The sequence below is a fragment of the Oncorhynchus mykiss genome, chromosome 8 (genome assembly GCF_057628025.1).
Source record: "Oncorhynchus mykiss isolate SJ-2025 chromosome 8, ASM5762802v1, whole genome shotgun sequence".
Classification (NCBI taxonomy): Eukaryota; Metazoa; Chordata; class Actinopteri; order Salmoniformes; family Salmonidae; genus Oncorhynchus; species Oncorhynchus mykiss.
The window spans coordinates 26989240-27010902 of NC_143029.1; the positions used below are offsets into that span (position 1 = coordinate 26989240).

At 45.6% G+C, this 21663-nt stretch overlaps 2 protein-coding genes across 7 annotated transcripts; both read left to right on the plus strand.

Annotated features, from left to right (window-relative positions):
• Positions 1-4431: 4431 nt before the first annotated feature.
• LOC110529706 (microtubule cross-linking factor 3) lies at positions 4432-12836 on the plus strand. Of its 3 annotated transcripts, none has more exons than XM_021612158.3 (9): positions 4432-5378; positions 6107-6331; positions 6483-6641; positions 6724-6792; positions 6913-7182; positions 7379-7753; positions 7941-8561; positions 8779-9093; positions 12760-12836. In XM_021612158.3, exons 1-8 carry the CDS (start codon positions 5244-5246, stop codon positions 8887-8889), a joined length of 1965 nt encoding a protein of 654 aa, XP_021467833.2. In that variant the 5' UTR covers positions 4432-5243; the 3' UTR covers positions 8890-9093; positions 12760-12836. The 3 variants fall into 3 exon arrangements, with proteins under 3 accessions (XP_021467833.2, XP_036841082.1, XP_090039228.1); XM_036985187.2 differs by having other exon boundaries at positions 4475-5378; positions 8967-9093; XM_090183102.1 differs by having other exon boundaries at positions 4475-5378; positions 9001-9093.
• LOC149981480 (uncharacterized) lies at positions 10262-16613 on the plus strand. 4 transcript variants are annotated; one of them, XM_090183105.1, is made up of 5 exons: positions 10262-10720; positions 13799-14128; positions 14530-14639; positions 14776-15640; positions 15708-16613. In XM_090183105.1, exons 2-5 carry the CDS (start codon positions 13844-13846, stop codon positions 15963-15965), a joined length of 1518 nt encoding a protein of 505 aa, XP_090039231.1. In that variant the 5' UTR covers positions 10262-10720; positions 13799-13843; the 3' UTR covers positions 15966-16613. The 4 variants fall into 4 exon arrangements, with proteins under 4 accessions (XP_090039231.1, XP_090039232.1, XP_090039229.1 ...); XM_090183106.1 differs by having other exon boundaries at positions 10273-10720; positions 14557-14639; XM_090183103.1 differs by lacking the exon at positions 10262-10720 and adding an exon at positions 12760-13073.
• Positions 16614-21663: the final 5050 nt, after the last annotated feature.

Consider the following 21663-nt stretch of genomic DNA (forward strand, 5'->3'; position numbering starts at 1 on the left):
TTCCAACAGTGCAGTTATATCTAACAAGTAATCTAATAATTCCCCAACAACTACCAAATACACACAATTCTAAAGGGGTGAATGAGAATATGTACTGTACATATAAATATATGGGTGAGCGATGGCCAAGCGGCATAGGCAAGGTGCAAAAGATGGTGTACAATACAGTATATACATATGAGTAATGTAAGATATGTAAATTACATTATTAAAGAGGCATTATTTAATGTGGCATTGTTTAAAGTGGCCAGTGATTGGGTCTCAATGTAGGCAGCACCCTCTCTGAGTTAGTGGTTGCCGTTTAACAGTCTGATGGCGTTGAGATAGAAGCTGTTTTTCAGTCTCTCGGTCCCAGATTTGATGCGCCTGTACTGACCTCGCCTTCTGGATGATAGCAGGGTGAACAGGCAGTGGCTCGGGTGGTTGTTGTCCTTGATGATCTTTTTGGCCTTCCTGTGACATCGGGTGCTGTAGGTGTCATGGAGGGCAGGTAGTTTGCCCCAGGTGATGTAACATCGATAGGCATAGGCTACTACGTGATGCTTGAATTTCCCCTGTACCCATCATGAGGTTGCTACAACCTAGCCTATGAATTAAAGTTTACAACGTAGGTGCATAGGTAGAGAGAATTTTGAATAATCAAGATGGCAGACAGTGACACATTCCACCTTGCACTCTCTTGCCTGCATCTTGCTGATTGAGAGTGTAATCATTAGTCAAACAGTTGCAAACGAGAATTTCTAGTGGACAAATTCAGGTATGTTTATCCCCCTTTCGTTCCGTTTGCGAAACGTTTTTCAACAGAATCGGTGCAATGAATACACCCCTGATCACACACAAAAACAGTTCACTTTCATAGCAACCACATACAAACAGCTCATTGTATATATAATTCCTTCTCACATCTATCTACGCTGTCTCCTCCTCGCACCTGTTCCCTTTGCTTGTGAACTTCAGTGCACAACACATCAGTTGTCTGTGACCAGGCGAAAAAACCTTTCCAAGCAAAACCTTCATATCATGACCACTAACCGCACACCCTACATCATTGTCACTTCATAGTCAACATAGCTACTAGAACTAGAGTGTTAGTAAACCCGCTACAATCATGCAGTACATGTACAGTCTGGAGCAAGCAGTTTAGCAGTTCCACCAGCGGGCCTTGGTGGCAATAACTTAATAAAACTAAAAGCTTACCTTGAATTGGAAGAGTTCCAGTGTTGGATAGCCATAGCCAGCTAGCTAACATAGCATCCCTCTCTGTTTGAGCTGGATGTTTGTGTAGGCTAAACTAGCTAGCTGCATTCAATGCTAGCTAAGGAAGTGAAAGTGAAAAATATATATTCTACGAAATATAGCTAGCTCTCTCTCTCTTTGTTCTCCTTTATTTTGGTAGAAATTAATTTGTTCAAAACTGTTCAACTATTGTCTTTCTCTCTCTTTGAGTCAACTACTCACCATATTTTATGATCTGCAGTGCTAGCTAGCTGTAGCTTATGCTTTCAGTACTAAATTCATTCTCTGATCCTTTGATTGGGTGGACAACATGTCAGTTCGTTCACCAAGAGCTCTGATATGTTGGAGGACGTCCTCTGGAAGTTGTCATAATTACTGTGAAAGTCTATGGAAGGAGGTGAGCACAATGGGCCTCTTAGGTTTTGTATTGAAGTTAATGTACCCAGAGGAGGACAGAAGCTAACTGTCTCCCGGCCACACCATGGTGCTACCCTACAGAAAGCTGCTGAGGCTACTGTAGACCTTCATTGCAAAACAGTGTGTTTTAATCAATTATTTGGTGACGAGAATATGTTTAGTATAGGTTTATTGAAAAAGGATAACTTTTTAATTGTTTGACTAATTCTATTTACGGGTCTACCCCCATCTCAGAAACCCTCTCTCCATCCCCCCTCCACCCAGAAGCCTTTACAATTCTCATTCTCAAAGTTTCCAAAGGTCTGTAAATCTCTGGCTCTGATGAGCAGGATTCCTCCACCTCTTCTCTCCTCTCCCGGCCCACCCTACCCCCCTCTCCCTCTGTCCCCTGGGTCAAGCAAATTCCTATGAATGACAGAGGTAGAGCGAGAGAGAGAGAGAGGCCTGTGTCTCTGGGGCTTGGCCAGACAGCTCTGCCCTAATCTGAGGGGGGGTAAATTGGCTTTAGCTGTAAAAGAGCTTATACCTACGTCACAAAGTGAGTTAACCCAGGAATTCAGGTCACTGTGGAAAAGAGGAGCCTTCTGTAATCTTCCTTTGGGACGTTGACACTCACACATATGTGCATACATCAAATCAAATTGTATTGGTCACTTACACATATTTAGCAGATGTCATTGCGTGTGTAGCGAATTGCTTGTGTTCCTACAGTCCAGTAGTGTCTAACAAATGACAACAATACACACAATTCTAAAAGTAAAAGAATGGAATTAAGAAATACTGGAATGCATATACTATATACACACAGAGAGTTCACACACTGTCTCTTACACACAATGCATAGACACATATACAACATTCACACATGTTAACACACACACAAAACTGCACATATGCAACACATACACATACTAGTCAGCTTCTGTGCCATACGTTAACAGATACATGGAGAGGATTTTCACAAGACCTCTAGTGACATCAGTGCTGACTCAATTTCCAGCCTCACTCCTATTGCTGTCACCGCCTTCCTCCTCATCTGCCTCTCTTTCTTCAACACCTTTTTTCTATTCCCCCTCCACTATCACCCTTCCTCCTATGGGAAGAAGAGAGATCTACACCAGCCGAGCTCTAAGAGGATTGCAGTAGGCCTTCCATCAGGGTCACTTAACACAGGTCACCATAACCTGTACTGCACTTGTGCTTTTAGCACTGCTCTGAACTCACACTACCTCCTAACCACAGATCTAGGATCTAGCCAATCTTAGCCTTAACCATTAGGGGGATAAACAAAAGATCTGACACTGTATCAGTGTTGAGGGGGAGTTCTAGCTACATCCAAACTCACACTACCTCCTAACCACAGATCTAGGATCTAGCCAATCTTAGCCTTAACCATTAGGGGGATAAACAAAAGATCTGACCCTGTATCAGTGTTGAGGGGGAGTTCTAGCTACATCCAAACTCACACTACCTCCTAACCACAGATCTAGGATCTAGCCAATCTTAGCCTTAACCATTAGGGGGATAAACAAAAGATCTGACCCTGTATCAGTGTTGAGGGGGAGTTCTAGCTACATCCAAACTCACACTTGTGTAAGCTTTACACACTCACACCATCCATGCTGTGATACTCTCATACAACCCCAGATTCAAACTGTCTGTCACCTGTCTGTCTGCCTGTCTCTCTCTCTGTCTGTCTGTCTGTCTGTTTGTCACTCATCTCATTACCACTTACAACAACACCTTAATGTAACTAAGTTTGTTCATACGGTCAGTGTATCCTTGGCGGGCACCTGTCTGCACGCACAGACGATCCCTTTATGAAGGTACTGAGAGGTGGGTGGAGACCACCCTCCCATGGCCTAAACAAATCACTGCATGCACAATATGGTTTACTGAGTTCTTGATCTACTACCTAGGCCCACTGGAGATACCTTCTAGCGGTTGGGAAAATAAGTAGAATACATTTGAAAGCAAAACAATAAATATAGCCTATTCATTGTGTGCATTATTTCAATTAGTGTTGATGTAGTCAGTAAAAAGGCTGCAATGGGTTATTTACATTGGCCTGGAGAAAGATATTACATTGTTTGTTTCCTGGTTTGACGTTGACCTCACCACATCATGAATACTGTGTAGCTAGCTATTCGTGCCCCTGCAGTGCCTGTTGTGTCAGCATCTCTCTAGCCCTTTATCACTGGGCTGAACCTGCACTTTCTCTCGCGGTAAGAAGCCTCATTCAAATAACACCTTTCGATAGGAAATTGCTTAGAAAATTCATGAAAATATTTGACAGTGCGTTTGTTGACCATCTGTAGCCTAATATATTAACTAATGTTAGGCTATGTGCCATTTTTATTGAACAAAAGTTACAGAACAGTACAAAACTCACTATATATAAACTATGCGTATATACATGTAATTGTATCACTTGTAGCCTATCACTAGGCTATACATACTGAATAGTAGCCTTGTATAGCCCACGTTAGATTCCCATTTGCCAATAAACAGAGGCCTATTGGCTTCGGGTCTTTTTCAAAGTTAATATTATTTCAATGTCGCTCTGCAGACGTCATGTCCCTTTTGCAGCAAAGGTTGTGCATTTCAGCCAGAATTTCCATTTAAATGTTGGAATGTTGGAACTGGTTTACCATCATATTTAATTGCACCTTTTACCAACCGGATAGACCTAATATATCAAGACTTATATTATGTTTTTATTATTCCCATAACTAATATATCATACTTTGCAGTCACTTTGAGATGGGCGAGTGGAGAAGTCAAGGCTGGTGGATGACACGACTGCCGCAAGCGGCGCTGCGGATTTTCCAGCGGCAGCAGCAGACAATAGCAGAGGGAGGAGGCAGCATCAGGCTCCCTCTCCGGCCAGAATCCGGGAATGCGCCTCAAAATCAGCCCCAAAATCCTCCAGCAGATCCAAAAATATAGTTTCAAAAGGAGGATCGGGGAATAAGGTAGTAAACGAGGGGCTTAGGGCCGCTGTCGTGAGGGAGGAGATCGAGAGATGCGACGTTGCAGCTGTTTACCCAGATGGTGCTGAAACGGATGCTGGCAATGCCAACAGGGCGGATGCTAGCAGAGAAGAAGATACAGAGGAGATATTTCACCAGATTCTCAAACCCGTAGTTCGTCGTAGCAGAGAAGAAGATACAGAGGAGATATTTCACCAGATTCTCAAACCCGTAGTTCGTCGAAGCAGAGAAGAAGATACAGAGGAGATATTTCACCAGATTCTCAAACCCGTAGTTCGTCGTAGCAGAGAAGAAGATACAGAGGAGATATTTCACCAGATTCTCAAACCCGTAGTTCGTCGTTAGGTGTATCCCTGCCTCAAAGGCCTGTCTTCCCAACATATTGGGTCATACCGGCTCCAGCACCGCGTGTTTGGTGAAAGGGAAAACGAAGAAGCTGGGAGGGGAGTCGGTGAAAGCTTCAGCGGGCTACTGCAGGGACAGAAGAGGGGAATACGTGGGCTGCGGGCCGGGCCTTAGTCTGTGGAGCGAGAGTTGCTTGCAGACTGAACTCTGCACTTCCACCTACATAAGAAACTGAAGAGAAGCATCAGCAAGATGCACACGGCTGACAGCGCGGAGGCCGAGCCGGAGCCGTCTATCGGGACCATAGAGGCGGAGTTCGTGACACAGCAAGACGAGGGCCTTGAGGACGAATTGGAGAGACTGGTGGATGAGAATGAAGATCTAAAGGTTTGGCATCACTGACATTCAATAATATTCAATGTATACAAACACAATGTTTTTGCAGATCCAGTAACTGAACTGGTAGGCCACTTTTTGTTTGAGATTGAATTCAGGCCTATTCCCCAAAATTGGCATTACTAACATATGCTCATATATTCCAATGTAATCATGTATGTATATGTATATATGTATATATATATTAGCATAAGTGAAAAGGTAGGCTTATTTCGTGTTTGATGATAACACTGCAACTGAGATATTATTAATATTCCATGCATATTCCCCGAGGTTTATTATTAGAGATATACTGGAAAACTGTATGTTGATACAATGAAGCAAGCATATTTCTTTAGCCAATTGGGTAGGCTAAGTGAACAGTTGTTATTCTTTCTGAAACATTAGCAAAGAACTCATGTAGAAAAGTGCTTAGTTCCCTTGGTTTTTAATTGATGCTTGTGAAAGCTAAATGATTTAGGTTGCCCTATAGCTACAAGGCAAACCCCTCTTCCCTATTAAGAACAATGAATGGCACCATCCTGTGTTTAGCCTACTTCTGTTCATTGATTGACATAATAATGAATATTAATCGGTTCAGATTAGCTTGTCCCTATTCAATTACATCATCTTCAGAGGACCTAAACACTCCAACAACACCAATAATGCTGAAGCGTGAGCCCACGCCCCCTGTTGGCTACCAGTGTCTGATTGGCTGATCACTCATATTGATGTTCCAGATGGAGATCGAGGAGATGAGGACGGAGATGGACGAGATGCGTGACACCTTCTACGAGGAGGACACGTGCCAGCTGCAGGAAATGAGACGCGAGCTGGAGCGAGCCAATAAGAACTGCCGGATCCTCCAGTACCGGCTGAGGAAGGCTGAGAGGAAGAAGCTGCGCTATGCCCAGACGGGAGAGATCGACGAGGAACTACTGAGGAGCCTGGAGCAGGACTTGAAGGTAGGGAGGGAGTGTGTGTGTATGTGTGTGTATGTGTGTCGGTAGGCTTGATGTTGAAACTCATTTTATTAGTTGCTTAATGCACTGTCCATTCACCGCCATAATTCATTAAATCAACTTAAATCAATGTCCCTGTTTCTGTTTAATGCAGGTTGCGAAGGATGTGTCTGTGAGACTGCACCATGAGTTGGAGAATGTGGAGGAGAAACGCACAAAGACAGAGGACGAAAACGAGAAACTGAGGCAGAAACTCATCGAGGTGGAGGTGACCAAACAGGCCCTTCAGAATGAGCTGGACAAAGTCAAGGAGGTAAGAACACTCACCCACAATAGATTATACAATCTATACAGCACATATTTTGCTGTAATACTCATTATTCAATTCCCAACAGTCTCACAAGAGAAGAGGAAGCAAGGAGGTCCAAAAGTCAGACAAGAAGTCTGCCCAGACCCCAACAGAGGTGAGGGATCACCATGAAATGCTTTTATAAAAAAATCAAGTGTTTTTTCCAAACACGAGCGAGAGTTGTCTCCTGTACATCAGAACTGCATTATCTTCCTTCCAATTCCCCTTCTCTCAGGATGACAACGATGATCTCAAGTGCCAGCTGGCCTTCATCAAGGAAGAGGCTGTATTGTTGAGGAAGAAGACAGCTAAGATCGACAAGGAGAAGGACCGGCTGGAGACGGAGCTACAGAAGTACCGCTCCTTCTATGGGGACCTGGACAGCCCCCACCCCAAGGGTGAGGCCTGGGGACCCCCCACCACTCGTGAGTCCGAGCTGAAGCTGCGTTTGCGCCTGGTGGAGGAAGAGGCTAACATCCTGGGGAGGAAGATCGTGGAGCTGGAGGTGAGAGACACAGGATGTGATGCAGAGTGTTTGATATAGGTAATGACATGAAAGAGACCAGGAAATAAGTTTGCACAAGGGAGCACAACTGTTCCAAGCATTTCTGCCTGTTCTGCTCAGAAGGTGCCTACAGAGAGAGGAAGATAGTGATTAATAACATAACTGACCAATCCGTCTTCATGTCATGTGTTTCCAGGTGGAGAACCGGGGTCTGAGGGCGGAGCTGGACGACCTCAGGGGTGAAGGGGAGGGAGAAGGCGGGTCCGGTGGGGGGGCTGTGGGTGGGATGGGGGCGGGCAGGGGCCATGGGGAGGCTATGACAGAGCTGAGGCAGCAGCTGCAGCTGGTGGAGGACGAGGCAGAGCTCCTGAGGAGGAACCTGGCCGACGCTGAAGATCACAACAAGAGAGTGACGGGAGAACTCAACAAGCTCAGGTTTAAGGCCGGGACCCACGAGGGAGGGGCAAGGCATGGAGGAGTGGCGGCAGGAGGAGTATGTTCGGAGAAGGCAGAGGCACTGCAGGAGGAACTGAAGACGGCCCGGCTACAGATTAATGATCTCAGTGGGAAGGTGAGTCGGTCTTCCACATAAGTTTTTCTGGTTTATTTCCGTAACCTTTAACATGTATTGAAAGTCAAAATGGCTGTGCAGACAATATGGTAAACAAAAAGATAACGCTGGAATCAAAGAAGAAAACAAAGATCAAATGTCATAAACATATCATGCCTCATTCAGCCAGTCCTATTCTCTCTCCCAGGTGATGCAGCTGCAGTATGAGAAGCGTGTTCTGCTCTCCAACATGCAGCGCTACGACCTGGCCTCCCACCTGGCCCTAAGGGGGGGCATCAGCCCTCGGGACAGCGATGCAGAAAGTGACGCAGGAGGGCTTGGACCAAGCGGGCGCCGCGAAAGCGATGATGACTCCTCCTCCTCTCGCCTCCAGCCCCCGCACCGCAAACGCGAGGGCCCAGTGGGCGGGGAGAGTGACTCGGACGAGGTGCGGAACCAAACCCGCTGCCTCACGCCTACCCGGGGTCTCTATACCCCACCTCCTGAGACCGCCGCCCGCTTCCTGCCCCGCAACCTACAGGATCGCCAGCAGATGATTGACATTCGAGTGGAGGCGGAGCGTCTTGGCAGGACCATCGACCGGCTCATCGCCGACACGGCAACTATAATCGCAGAGGCACGGGTGTACGTTTCCAACAGCGACCTGTATGGGCGGGGTGAGGAGGAGGAGGAGGGTGGGAGGATCAGGGAGCATGAGCTGCTGTACAGGATCAATGCCCAGATGAAGGCCTTCAGGAAGGAGCTACAGGGCTTCATAGACAGACTGGAGGTGCCCAAACCTGAGGACAGGGAGGAGGAACCACTGTCGGTAAGTGTGTGTGTGTGTGTGCATGTGTTTTTGTGTGTGTTTCTTAACTAAAGAGATGTAGACTTGACCATGCCTGTTTGGATGTATCAGCATAGTCTCTTCACTCGTCCGTCACCATTGAATATTCTGCTGACTTTATTCTCCTTCTTTCTCTGACCCTATTTTCCCTCTCGTTTCTCCTCCGTTGACACTCGTGTTCTGTTCATCCTCTGCCCAGATGTTTCAGCCCATCATTTTACTCATCCTCATTCTAGTCTTATTCTCCTCCCACTCCTATGCCACCATCTTTAAACTTGTCTTTCTGTTTACCCTTTTCTTCGTCCTGTGATCCCGCCTCCCTTAATAGCATAGCCACATCCTTTGTTTGTTTGTTTGTGTTATTTTTTTTAAACATTTGTTGCCAAGGTCACCGAACAGGAGCCTCCCTCTTCAAGCACAGGTCACAGTCACATAACAGGATATATGCTTAGGTTCAACACTGGAGACTACTTTTCCCAACACCCACCACTTCCTTCATCACCCCAAAGAAAAGGTGAGTTAGCATAACACCTGTTTTGCCCAATTCCAGAATCAAATCCTATAGCCATAGTCCCTACCTGCAAAGAAATGTTGTAGCCTACAGGTAGACCACCACCATGTGGTAGTATATAAGAAATGTAGACCTACAATCTGATAGGAAAGGTGGAGGTTCCTCCTCATTGCTTACAAAAGTGTAAAATATAAGATTTTAAACAAACAAGGTAAATAGTGGTGATTCAGAACCATGGCCAGCGACAATCAGAATTCCGATTCAGCACCTGTACATCGTGGACCGCGACAATGCAAACGAAGGATGTTTGCCCTTTAACTGGGCGTTTCCCAAACTCAGTCCACGGGAATCCCAAGGGGTGCACGATGTTTGTCCTAACACTACATAGCTGATTCAAATGATCAAAGCTTGATTGATAGTTAATTATTTAAATCATCTGTGAAGTGTTAGGGCAAAAACCAAAAGGTGCACCGAGGACCGATTTTGTCAAACCCTGCCCGAACTATTTGATACGGACTCTGCAGAAGTCAGGGCATTCATACTTCTTGCGCTTCAATGCGGAGCTATATGGAGCCTTCTGCATTGTTACAACATTTGAGAGACGCATGGCGTGGCTCTGGAGGCATCACAACTGCATCACACCATCCTTATGGCGCCTCCAACCACATTTTCGAATCAAGCATAAATTGGCTCATAGTCTGAGGATTCCCACATTCCTATCCACACCAAATATATTTTGGTTTTGAGCTATCAGATGCCTTTCGCAACACACTGTTTATGTCGACAAGTGTCCATCATGTCAGTGAACTATTTGGGTCAGAACCTAATGGTGGTCGCATGAGGCGCGCGATGATATTGTGCAACCTTTATCAACAGCAATGGCAATGTCCAAATAAATAAACTATAAAATAGTAGTAAAATTGGAGTAAAGTACCCGCTGACGCGACAGATATCAAGTTTTTCGAGAAAAAAAAACGAATTAAAATAATGTTAGCGCAGGTGTCACATATATGCTACATTTTGGCAATCAAAATTGTAAACAAATAAGAGTAGTTTGGAGTCACAAAACGAAATCTGCCAAGCACCCCAAAGCGGAGTAGCAACAGGAGTGCCTATTGGCTCAGAGCTCGGCAGCTGAAATAGCTATGCAAACAGTTTCCCTCTCTACATTGCTTTTTAATTATAGACAGGATGCGAGTGACGACAGTCCTCCCATCGAGACCTCAAATGCTGGAATAAATTTGACATTAAGATACTTGATCTTGGCTCCAGTGATGCGACGTAAATACGAGGTGCACTATAAAGCCTGGGTCCCCCTCTGGAACAGAAGTTGTTTACCCTGAAAAAAGGTGCCTGCTCTGGACATAACCCTGCTCAGGCTTGACAAGAGAGGGTTCCTGTAAAATCCAATCCGCGGGACTTTAGAACAGAGGCACAAAAGCGAGTATTTCGCGACAAGGGGACTGACTCTGGAGCGGTGGAAGCGCAGCCGCCACCGGGCAAACAGAGGATCTCAAGAAATTCACGGTGAATGCCTTGGCTAGACTGAAATCAGGACTAATTATCTGCCACTGCGATATATCCTCCGCGATTAACAATAAAATCGTCAAGGAGATTATTGAACAGCCAGGTAAGGCCACATGAAGAAGTTAATATTTAAATGTATTTTATTTAATGGATATGGAGAGTTCCATTAAGTTTTGTTTTACGCATCTCTACAACTTGGGTTTCTTACAATAATTGGACAAAAACTTAATAAGGACAAGTAGTAAAATATAACGTTGCAGATCCACTGTGGGCTTGATCTATTGGGTCACATTTGATCAACCTGTGTCTCCCCTTTGGTGCTTTTTTTTACGCACCACTAAATAGGCTACATTTGGTCATGTGGGAATTTATTTATTATAGGCCTATTAATATTCAAAACACACGCCTTGCGTATTTAGTCTTTCTCGCTCTTTCTCTCTCTATCTCTCTCCGAGTTCTCGATGCATAGTTACAGGTTTGTATTATTAACATATTCGCACTCTTACATCACAAGATGACTGGTTGTGTTCGGGTACTTTTGAGGTGGTAAACATAATATATAACATTCGGTGATAGCAAACCATCGGCCTTCTAAAATGACCTGATGTACTGTAATAAATCAATGCAGCGATAGGCCTACGGAAAACCGTTTAAGCCAAGCCAATACGCGCCCCTATGCAGCATTATGGCCAATTTTCTCGAGGTGAGTTGGTCATGCAGCCGAGTGCGAAATGAACTTATCGTTTAGCGGTGACACGGAGGGCACACGTTTCCATTGTTCGCAAAGTGTAACTGAAGGCTAGAAGAAATGCGTCCTGCGTGTAACCTGTACGTGTTGAATAGTTGGGGGGGGGTTGTATTCGAGATACACCCCGCTTTTGAAAAATGGGGAATATGTGCTCAAACGGGTCATGGCTGTAATTGGAAGGTTTCCAAAGTTCCATTATAGAAAATTGTGAAGGACAGAGCGAAGGGTTGGAGCAGAGAGGATAGTGACCAACAGCCAAATAGTGAGGTTGTCACACTACACCAGGCATTCCTTGGCACGTGTCACATAGGTATCTTAAATGACAATGAAATGTGGCTGGGAATACAGAGCCCAAAATGCTTTGAATCTTTCCACGAAATCCACAAAATGTGTATTTATTCAGATTAGATTCAGATTGTGTAAAAGTCAGGGTTCCAGGTGTGATTGCAGGGTACAGTAGAAATCTTAGGCTTGGAGCTCCAATATGCAGGACTAGTGAAATCAAATAATTAAAATAGTAATGAAAACAATATAAATATAAATAGCACTATATACATAACAGCTGTGGCAGTGATTAAACAATAAATACCCATTGGGGTGGAGGCAAAGTATAGACTGTTGAGGGAGTGAGGTGGAATGACCATCGGGGGAGCAGTAGCATTACCATTGAGTGAAATAAAAATAGAAAAGTACACATTTACAACTGCAATTGTGATGAATGTAATTGGAGTAGGGGTAGAGTATAGCCTTTTGGGAGGGGGGGGGGCAGCAGGAGAAATAATGTCCACGGGGGAGTAGCAGGCAAGGTGGGGGGGTAGCAGATAGAATGTCCATGGGGAGTAGCAGGCAAGGTGGGGGGGGGGGTAGCAGACAAGGTGGGGGGGTAGCAGGTAGAATGTCCATGGGGAGTAGCAGGCAAGGTGGGGGGTAGCAGGTATAATGTCCATGGGGAGTAGCAGGCAAGGTGGGGGGGTAGCAGGTAGAATGTCCATGGGGAGTAGCAGGCAAGGTGGGGGGGTAGCAGGTAGAATGTCCATGGGGAGTAGCAGGCAAGGTGGGGGGGTAGCAGGTAGAATGTCCACGGGGGAGTAGCAGGCAAGGTGGGGGGGTAGCAGGTAGAATGTCCACGGGGGAGTAGCAGGCAAGGTGGGGGGGTAGCAGGTAGAATGTCCATGGGGAGTAGCAGGTAGAATGTCCATGGGGAGTAGCAGGTAGAATGTCCATGGGGAGTAGCAGGTAGAATGTCCATGGGGAGTAGCAGGTAGAATGTCCATGGGGACTAGACCTTTTGAGTCCATTTGTTTTACTGGTGGATGTCCACATGACTAATGTCCTCTAGTTCTCCCATGTCTTTTTGTCCACAATAATCATCCCCATCCTCTCTTCCTTTGCAGTGTTCCTCTAACATTTCCACACCTTGGTGACCCCTTAAAGACAAAAAGCTAGGAAGTTGAAAAAGAAAGGAAGTTAGGAAGTTTAAACAGAAGAAGGAAGAAGAAGTTGTTGGTGGAAGAAAAGAAAGTTGTGACAGGAAGTAAAAAGTTGCTGCAGGAAGCGGCCCAAAATGGCGGCCACCGAACTTCAGCGCGGTCTGGAGCAGGCTGGGCGGGGCTGGGGAACAGAGAGGGGGGAGCTTCTGGACAGCTTCGACTCAGAGATGCAGGAATGGGAGGACCAGCTGCAGGACATGCAGAGGAAGATAGAGGAGGTGAGGGGTCAACCATGGTCAGATGCGTTCCATCAAGGTCTAAAATAAAGTAAAACATCATCCAAATACATGGGATAGTCCAAACATGGTCCAACATGCTCAAGCACAGTTCTGACATAGTCAAACTGACATAGTCATCAAACAAGATCCTAGGTAGTGTGAACATTTTCACTTTGAGAGAGTCTTTCTCGTCGCGCACCCTTGGTCTTCTCTGAAGAGTGTTTAACTGCTTGTGTGTGTGTGTGTGTGTGTGTGTGTGTGTTATAATACACTGTTGGAGCCACGCCCCTTTTTGAGACCCCATGTCCCCTTTGGAGTAATGATTACAGACAGATGTTAACAAGCTAATTAAACTGTGATGTGCTGACAGACAGTCAGAACACTGTGAAAGATGATAGTGGTGAATGCATTAAAGCTTAAAATAGCGAAGCAAGCACACACTCACTCCAACTGACATAACAAATGTGTAGATTATAAAAATAGTTGGGTCGTGTAACTATTTTGGGATGGTTATATGGATTGCGTAAACAAGGTTGACATTGTCGTAGGTACAGACTTGTTTTGTGTACATACGGTCTTGTATCTGTATGTATATTGGGTTTTGGAACATGCTTAAGTTGTAAGTGTAAATAATTAGTCTAACTGGTGAATACAACTATTCCAACTTGTGTTCACGTTGTGACGGTAGGTGTTTGATCATTATAATGTTTATGCTCATATTTCAGCTTTACAATGAGGTGCAGGCTCGTAGAGGGGGAAATGATGTCACCATGGGCAACGGCAAAAATGATAGGATGCACCATGGCAATGGCTTCTGTGACCGGCCTGGCAGCCATAGCAACAGAACCAAGGACCACCCAAGAGCTGTTGTAGTGCCAAATCACTGTAGCAATGGTTGTAGTCACGGCCCCAACGGTTACGACGAACCTGTCAACCATCAGATTGGTGGCTATTATCCAAATTGCAACGGTGCGGTGGAACTTGAAGACTTGTTGCAGGATTATCTTGGACATGGTCACGGAAAGACCTGGAAGACCAACTCAGCTCTCAACAATGTGAGTAGCTACAGTAACTAAGGATTAAAGTTGATAGGCAGCCCCGTCCAAAAAATAACCTTTACCCTATGTCTCACCCCATTGGTGTTTGCAGATCCGAAAAAATCTGATAGGTGGAAGCAATATGGTAGAAACTCCACTTAGCTCATTGGAAGACTAGATGGGGCCACCTCCATATTTATTATACCTATAGTGTTCACTTCAAGTCTTCAAACATTTGAGGGCCCTAAGCAGGGTTGTTTTCAGTAGTAAACGTTTAAATAAATGACATATAACTGGCACGTCTCAATACTCCACTGGAAATTGCATAAGTCATCCCGGTGTGGCTGTAAAGCTGAATTTGATATACTGTATCTTTGCTAGTTGCACTATTCTACATCACTGATTATTTCCTCTCCCAGGTAACCCTTGTCCCACTTCTCTCTCAGCATCTGAAGGAGATCACTAAAGGGAGCCAGGATCAGTCTGTGCACCAGGATGCGATGAAGAGGAGGCCTGTTGAGAATGAGAGGTAAGAAGGACGTCCACAGACCTCACTAATACTGAGATCATTTAGAGAAGATCATTTAGAGAGCAAAATCCACCTATACGATTTTGTATTTTAGCTATTTTACTCATTGAGTTATTTGCTTGTTAATCTGTTTTAGGATTGGTCAGGTGCGGTTTGCGGACGAGGAGGCTGAGAACAGGAAAAACAGAGTGTCACACAGAAAGAGTTCCCCCTGCAGGGACCTTAACAAGCCCCCTCATAGACAGAGAGAAGGCCCTCCTGTACCCCCCCGCTCCACCTCCCAGGTTGCCTCATCCGAGACTTCCCCAGCCCTCGACAGAAAGTCCCACTCCCCTGGGGTCCTTGTGGACAAGACGTGTGGTAGCCCCTCGGTCCTCAGGAAGTTTGGGGCCATGCTCCAGAAGAACGAGGGGAAAACCCTCACCGACACCGGTGTGGTGACCAACCAGGTGCCTATCGAGAACAAGTGCCCCACCCCCGTCTGTCAGCGCAAAGAGCTGGGCGGCAGCAGGGTGCCTGGGCGCTTGCCTGCCCAGAAATGCCAGGCGGATTCCATCATGCTTACAGTGGAGATGGATCCCAGCAAAGAACGAGGATCTAGTGTGGCAGTGAGAGACTATAGGAGAGAGAGCCAGCTTGGTGAGAGTAGAGGCACCTCAATGGGTAGCTATGCTCACCCTAAAGGACCCCAGGCAGGGCGTCAGAGGAGGACCGAGGCCAAAGCAAGAGCCCTCGGAGGGGCAGACAGAGGGACAGACATTGGTCTGGTCCAGGGGGAGAGGGCCAGGAGGCCTGCATACCAGCCTAGGGAGCCCATACTGGACTACAGGAACTTGAGTGGGTCCCATGTTGGAGCTCAGAGGATTCAGAGGGGAGGGCCAGTTGCAGGTCAGAATAAGGACGATGGACTCATTGAGCTACTGGATATGCTGGACATCGAGCACGAGTACAACTCTAGTCCCCAAGCCACAAAGACTGCCTACAGAAAGGACACACAGAAGGTGAGATAGGCATAGCAAACACACACACACAGTCTTGATCTGACCCACTCTTATCGTCTCTCTCCAGGTGAGCCCAGCTGAGTTGTCCCCAGCAACCCCGTCACTGAACTTCTCTCGTCCTGCCCGCCCAGCCAATCAACGCCCTCCATCCAGGTGGGCTAGCTGTGCTCCCACTGCCTTGATCTCTGCCCCCTCCGGTCCAATGTCCCGCGCCCCAAGCCCCTTGGCACACACCCCTAGCCCCATAGCAAGAACCCCAAGCCCCGCCCTAAAGCAGAAATCTTTCTGCTCCTATTTGCTCCACACCGAGACTGCCATCATGTGAGAGACACGTTCCCCGACCCCCTTTTAACCCCAACCCCCCCCTCCCCCAATTTAACCCCACGGGGTATTTCTCTGGAAATACTAAAGACTGTTCTTTCGATCCGTCTTGAAAAAAAGTGCTTTAAGAGATTTTCTATGAGATTACTTAGAATGACTTACACATATAAGAAACAAAATGGTTGACTCCTATTCAGTCTCCAGTGTTACTGTGGCCTTCCTTTCTCCTGTGCCAAACTTCTTTACTTTTTTGTTTCTTTCACTCTCTTTTACTTCCCTTCTAGTCTTTCGTTTTCTCTTTCTTTTTTATTGATGATTTTTGGATGGCTGTGTATATTGCGATACAGCATGGCCCCCTTACTTGCGAGTGCGTGTCCCTGTGTGTGTGTGTGTGTGTGTGTGTGTGTGTGTGTGTGTCAATCCTAATGAGTGCCATGTCGGCTTGTTTTTAAAAGAGAGTTGGCCTTGTCCTGTCACCACAGCAGCAACATGCTAACTGTCTATAGTGTGTTTTACTGTGTCATATTATCAAAATAACACATTTGAAAATGTTCAAGTAACCATAGTAAGACATACAGTTATGACTATGTAATGCTTCTGCTGTCCTTTTTTCTCTCTTGATAATAAATAAACACGACAGTGCTTTAATAAACTGAGTCCGTCTATCTGTAGAAGTCTTGTTTGATGACTTATTTAATTGGTTGGGGGTGACGGGGTGTAGCTAATTGCATGTACCAACACTACAGAGATTCACTACCATGCTTACCCCATACTGAAAAAGTAATATATCGGAATATGGTTCAATAAAACAGAAATATATTTAAATATAGTACCAGTCAGTGTGGACACACCTATTCATTCCAGGGTTTTTCTTAATTTTGACTATTTTCTACAATGTAGAATAATAGTGAAGACATCAAAACTATGAAATAACACATGGAATCATGTAGTAAGCAGAAAAGGGTTAAACAAATCAAAATATATTTTGCATTTGAGATTCTTCAAATACCCTTCGCCTTGATGATAGCTTTGCACAATCTTGGTATTCTCTCAACCAGTTTCATGAGGTAGATACCTGGAATGAATTTCAATTAACAGTTGTGCCTTGTGTAAAGTTAATTTGTGGAATTTATTTCCTTCTTAATGCGTTTGAGCCAATCAGTTGTGTTGTGACAAGGTAGGGGGTAATTCAGAAGATAGCCCTATTTGGTAAAAGACCAAGTCCATATTATGACAAGAACAATTCTAATTACCACGGCTCAGGCTAAGACCCAGATGCAGACACAGGAGGCAGATAGTACGAGTCTCAGAGTTTATTAAAGTTCAAGGGGCAAGCAAAAGGTAAGTCTAGGCAGGAAAAGGGTCGTAATCCAAATCAGAGTCAGGCAGGTGCAGGACGGCAGGCAGGATCAGGGTCAGGACAGACAGACGGGTCAGAACTGGGAAGACTAAGAAAAACATAAACTAGAGCACAGGAAACACGGGAACACGCTAGTAGGACTTGATGGAACAATACAAACTGGCAACAGACCGAAAACATAGGTATAAATACACAGGGAATAATGATGGGAAATGGGAAACACCTGGTGGGGGGTGCAGACAAGCACAAAGACAGGTGAAACGGATCAGGGTGTGACACAACTGGCTCTCATGAGGACCGCCACAGGAAAGGAAGACCCAGAGTTACCTCTGCTGCAGAGGATAAGTTCATTAGAGTTACCAGCATCAGAAATTGCAGCCCAAATAAATGCTTCACAGAGTTCAAGTAACAGGCACATCTCAACATCAACTGTTCAGAGGAGACTGCGTGAATCAGGCCTTCATGGTCGAATTGGTGCACAGAAACGACAACTAAAGGACACCAATAAGAAGAATAGACTTGCGTGGGCCAATAAACACGAGCAATGGACATTAGACCAGTGGAAATATGTTCTTTGGTCTGATGAGTCCAAATTTTAGATTTTTGGTTCCAACTGCCGTGTCTTTGTGAGATGCAGAGTAGGTGAACAGATGATCTCTGCATGTGTGGTTCCTACCGTGAAGCATGGAGGAGGAGGTGTGGGGGTGCTTTGCGGGTGACACATTCTGTGATTTATTTACGATTCAAGGCACACTTAACCAGCATGGCTACCACAGCATTCTGCAGCGATACGCCATCCCATCTGGTTTGTTCTTATTGGGACTGGCTGTGTAAGGGCTATTTGACCAAGAGTGTGCAAAGCTGTCATCAAGGCAAAGGGTGGCTACTTTGAAGAATATAAAATATAAAATATATAACAATTTCTTTAACACTTTGTTGGTTAATACATGATTCCATATGTGTTAATTCATAGTTTTGATGTCTTCACTATTATTCTAAAATGTGGAAAATAGTACAAATAAAGAAAAACCCCGGAATGAGTAGGTGTCCAAACTTTTGACTGGTACTGTAAATTAATGCAATAGTTTTTTTTACACATACCGCCCGAAGCCGCCCAACATTTACATTACATTCAGTCAATCTAACAGACTGCCACCCAAAGCGACCCACAGAAGCAACCAGGGTCAACGCCCTGCCCAAGGGTACGTCAACAGATCTCTCACCAAGTCAAAACAGGGACCCGAATCAGCGACCTTTCGGCCACCGGCCCAAAATCTCAACCGCCAGGCCAACAACCCTCCAAGATCCCCCCCACAGTTCCCCGACCACTGCCCCTCAATCACCAACTCCCCCAGCCACCAACAACCAACAAAATCAACAAAAGAGAAAAACAAAGTAAAACAAAAGACATCAAGGACAACAAAAATCAAAACAGCAAGGACAACTCTATACGTTTCAGTGCATGTGTGGCACTATTTACATGTGTTTATGTGTGTGTGTGTCCGTGTGTGCACGTGTGTGCGTTTGAATGCGAGCGTGTATATATTCATGTTTACACGCGTACAAGCACCTGCGCAGCATCAGCCTCAGGCAAACAGGCATTGGATGTAACAGCGTTGTCCCTCTTTCAGCACTTTAACATATGATATAATTTTTTCCCTTAAACTTATGTTAGTAAAATCTCAGTAAATAAAGGCCTATGGCCATAATAATAGGGGGTTTATTTTAGGATGGTGTCTCACTCTCCCTCTTGTTACCAGGCAAGCTAACATGGACTGGGGTTGTGTGAGTGTAGACTTTTGGGGGTCTCAGTATTGTTTGATGTGTTGTCATGGTCTGAGGTTCTCTCCTCATAAACCTGCATGAACAACCCCAAGGCTGTTTACCACTTTGTCTGCAACTAAAGAAACAACAAGTGGGCCCGCTCTCTAACACACAAAAGGCCAAGGGAGGTAGCTACAGTGTGAAATGTCATGTTGTAGGGCTGTAGGGGCCACACAACGCCTCAGCCCGTCACCTTAACCCCCTCTGAAATGTTGCACCTCTGACTGAAATAGCAAGCGTGACGTTGTTTTGGTGCCAGAAATCTTAGCCTGCTGTCGATGGAGGTATAAATAAAGAGGGGAGTGCTGCTGGTTCTCTCTCCTTTTCTCTCCCCTTTCCTTCATTTGTCAGTGCTTGTATCTCTGTCTCATCACTCTCTTTTCCCTCCCTCTCTGTTGTTTATGTCTACTTCCCAGTCTCTGTTTAACCTCTACCATATCTCTACCGTACCAATTCTCCCACCTTGTTTGTCTTTCTTCCCGTTCACCCTATCCTTAACTCTCCAGTCTCCACCCCTCATGTTCTTATCTACTATCCCTATCCTCATCCTAACTCTTTCTCTATGTAACTGGTTCAGTCTTTCCCTCTCCCTCTGTCTCAGAGTCCCTGTGTATCTGACTGTGTGTAAATGAGAGGGAAGCTCACAGGCTGGCACCTTCCTGAGTTCCACACAGGGGTATTTTAACCAGGCTATCAATCTTGTGTCCTGTTTAGGCCCTCCACGGAATCAGAGCTGTCTGCTGATTTCACAACTACCCTACAGAGACAGAGAAAATACCCTGGTCACAGACAAAGGCACCTTACTTCATTCTTACAGTTTTTAAAATTCGCTTTGGTGCTATTTTCCCAAGTATGTGGTGAATTTTCAAAACTTTTAGTATAAAACTTCAAACTGGTAACACATGAAACGCAGCCGGCCTCATTCAAAACCTTTCACTGTGTGTTTGTTTTGTTTGGAGACATCATTCACCACCTAATAATCGATCCAAAATATGTTAACATAAGTTTACATTTATTGAATCACCAAAACACTACAAAATTCTCACAACCTTATCTGTTTCACCTTTCTTTGTGATTGTCTCCAACCCCGTCCAGGTGTCACCAATCTTCCCTATTATCCCCTGTGTATTTATACCTGTGTTCTCTGTTTGTCTGTTGCCAGTTCATCTTGTTTTTCAAGTCAACTAGCATTTTGTGTCTCAGCTCCTGCTTTTTCCAGTCTCTCTTTTCTCGCCCTCCTGGTTTTGACCCTTGCCTGTCCTGACTCCGAGCCCGCCTGCCTGACCACTCTGCCTGCCCCTGACCCTGAGCCTGCGTACAGTTGCCCCACCTCTGGTTTACTGACCCCTGCCTGCCTTGACCCGTCTATTCCCTGCCCCAAATAACCTTTAAAGTTTCTTCAAGCGCAGTCGCAAAGCCCATCTCAACATCAAATGTTCAGAGGAGACTGCGTGGATCAGGCCTTCATGGTCCTGCAAAGAAACCACTACTGAAGGACACCAACAATAATAAGAGACTTATTAAACATAAACATGAGCAATGGCCATTTTTTTTGTGTTTTTTTTTTTGAATTTTTACACCTTTTTCTCCCCAATTTCATGGTATCCAATTGTTGTAGTAGCTACTATCTTGTCTCATTGCTACAACTCCCGTACGGGCTCGGGAGAGACGAAGGCTGAATGTCATGCGTCCTCCGATACACAACCCAACCAGCCGTACTGCTTCTTAACACAGCGCGCATCCAACCCGGAAGCCAGCCGCACCAATGTGTCGGAGGCTACACCGTGCACCTGGCAACATTGGCTAGCGCACACTGCGCCCAGCCCGCCACAGGAGTCGCTGGTGCGCGATGAGACAAGGAGATCCCTACCGACCAATCCCTTCCTAACCCAGACGACGCTAGGCCAATTGTGCGTCGCCCAACGGACCTCCCGGTCGCGGCCGGTTACGACAGAGCCTGGGCGCGAACCCAGGGACTCTGATGGCACAGCTGGCGCTGCAGTACAGCGCCCTTAACCACTGCGCCACCCGGGAGGCCGAGCATTGGACATTAGACCGGTGGAAATCTGTCCTTTGGTCTGATGGGTGCAAATTTTGGATTTTTGGTTCCAACCGCCGTGTCTTTGTGAGATGCAGAGTAGGTGAGCGGATGATCGCCGCATGTGTGGTTCCCACCGTGAAGCATAGAGGCGACACCGTCTGTGATTCCAGCATGGCTACCACAGCATTCTGCTGCAATACATCATCCCATTTGGTTTGCGCTTAGTGGGACTACAGTATCATTTGTTTTTCAATGACCCTACACACCTCAAGGCTGTGTAAGGGCTATTTTACTTCTTATTTTATTTTTTACTTTAGTTTATTTAGTAAATATTTTCTTAACTCTATTTCTTGAACTGCATTGTTGGTTAAGGGCTTGTAAAGTAAGCATTTCACGGTAAGGTGTATTCGGCGCATGTGACAAGTACAATTTTATTTTATCCCTGAAGTAAAGCATTGTGGTGGCAGAATCATGCTA

Coding starts and splice junctions, on each gene's coding strand:
- LOC110529706 (XM_036985187.2), top strand. CDS start 5,244: ATGCACACGGCTGACAGCGCGGAGGCCGAGCCGGAGCCGTCTATCGGG. Junction 7,183..7,378: donor GGAAGATCGTGGAGCTGGAG/GTGAGAGACACA, acceptor ATGTGTTTCCAG/GTGGAGAACCGGGGTCTGAG. Junction 7,754..7,940: donor TTAATGATCTCAGTGGGAAG/GTGAGTCGGTCT, acceptor TCTCTCTCCCAG/GTGATGCAGCTGCAGTATGA.
- LOC149981480 (XM_090183103.1), top strand. CDS start 12,930: ATGGCGGCCACCGAACTTCAGCGCGGTCTGGAGCAGGCTGGGCGGGGC. Junction 13,074..13,798: donor TGCAGAGGAAGATAGAGGAG/GTGAGGGGTCAA, acceptor CTCATATTTCAG/CTTTACAATGAGGTGCAGGC. Junction 15,641..15,707: donor ACAGAAAGGACACACAGAAG/GTGAGATAGGCA, acceptor GTCTCTCTCCAG/GTGAGCCCAGCTGAGTTGTC.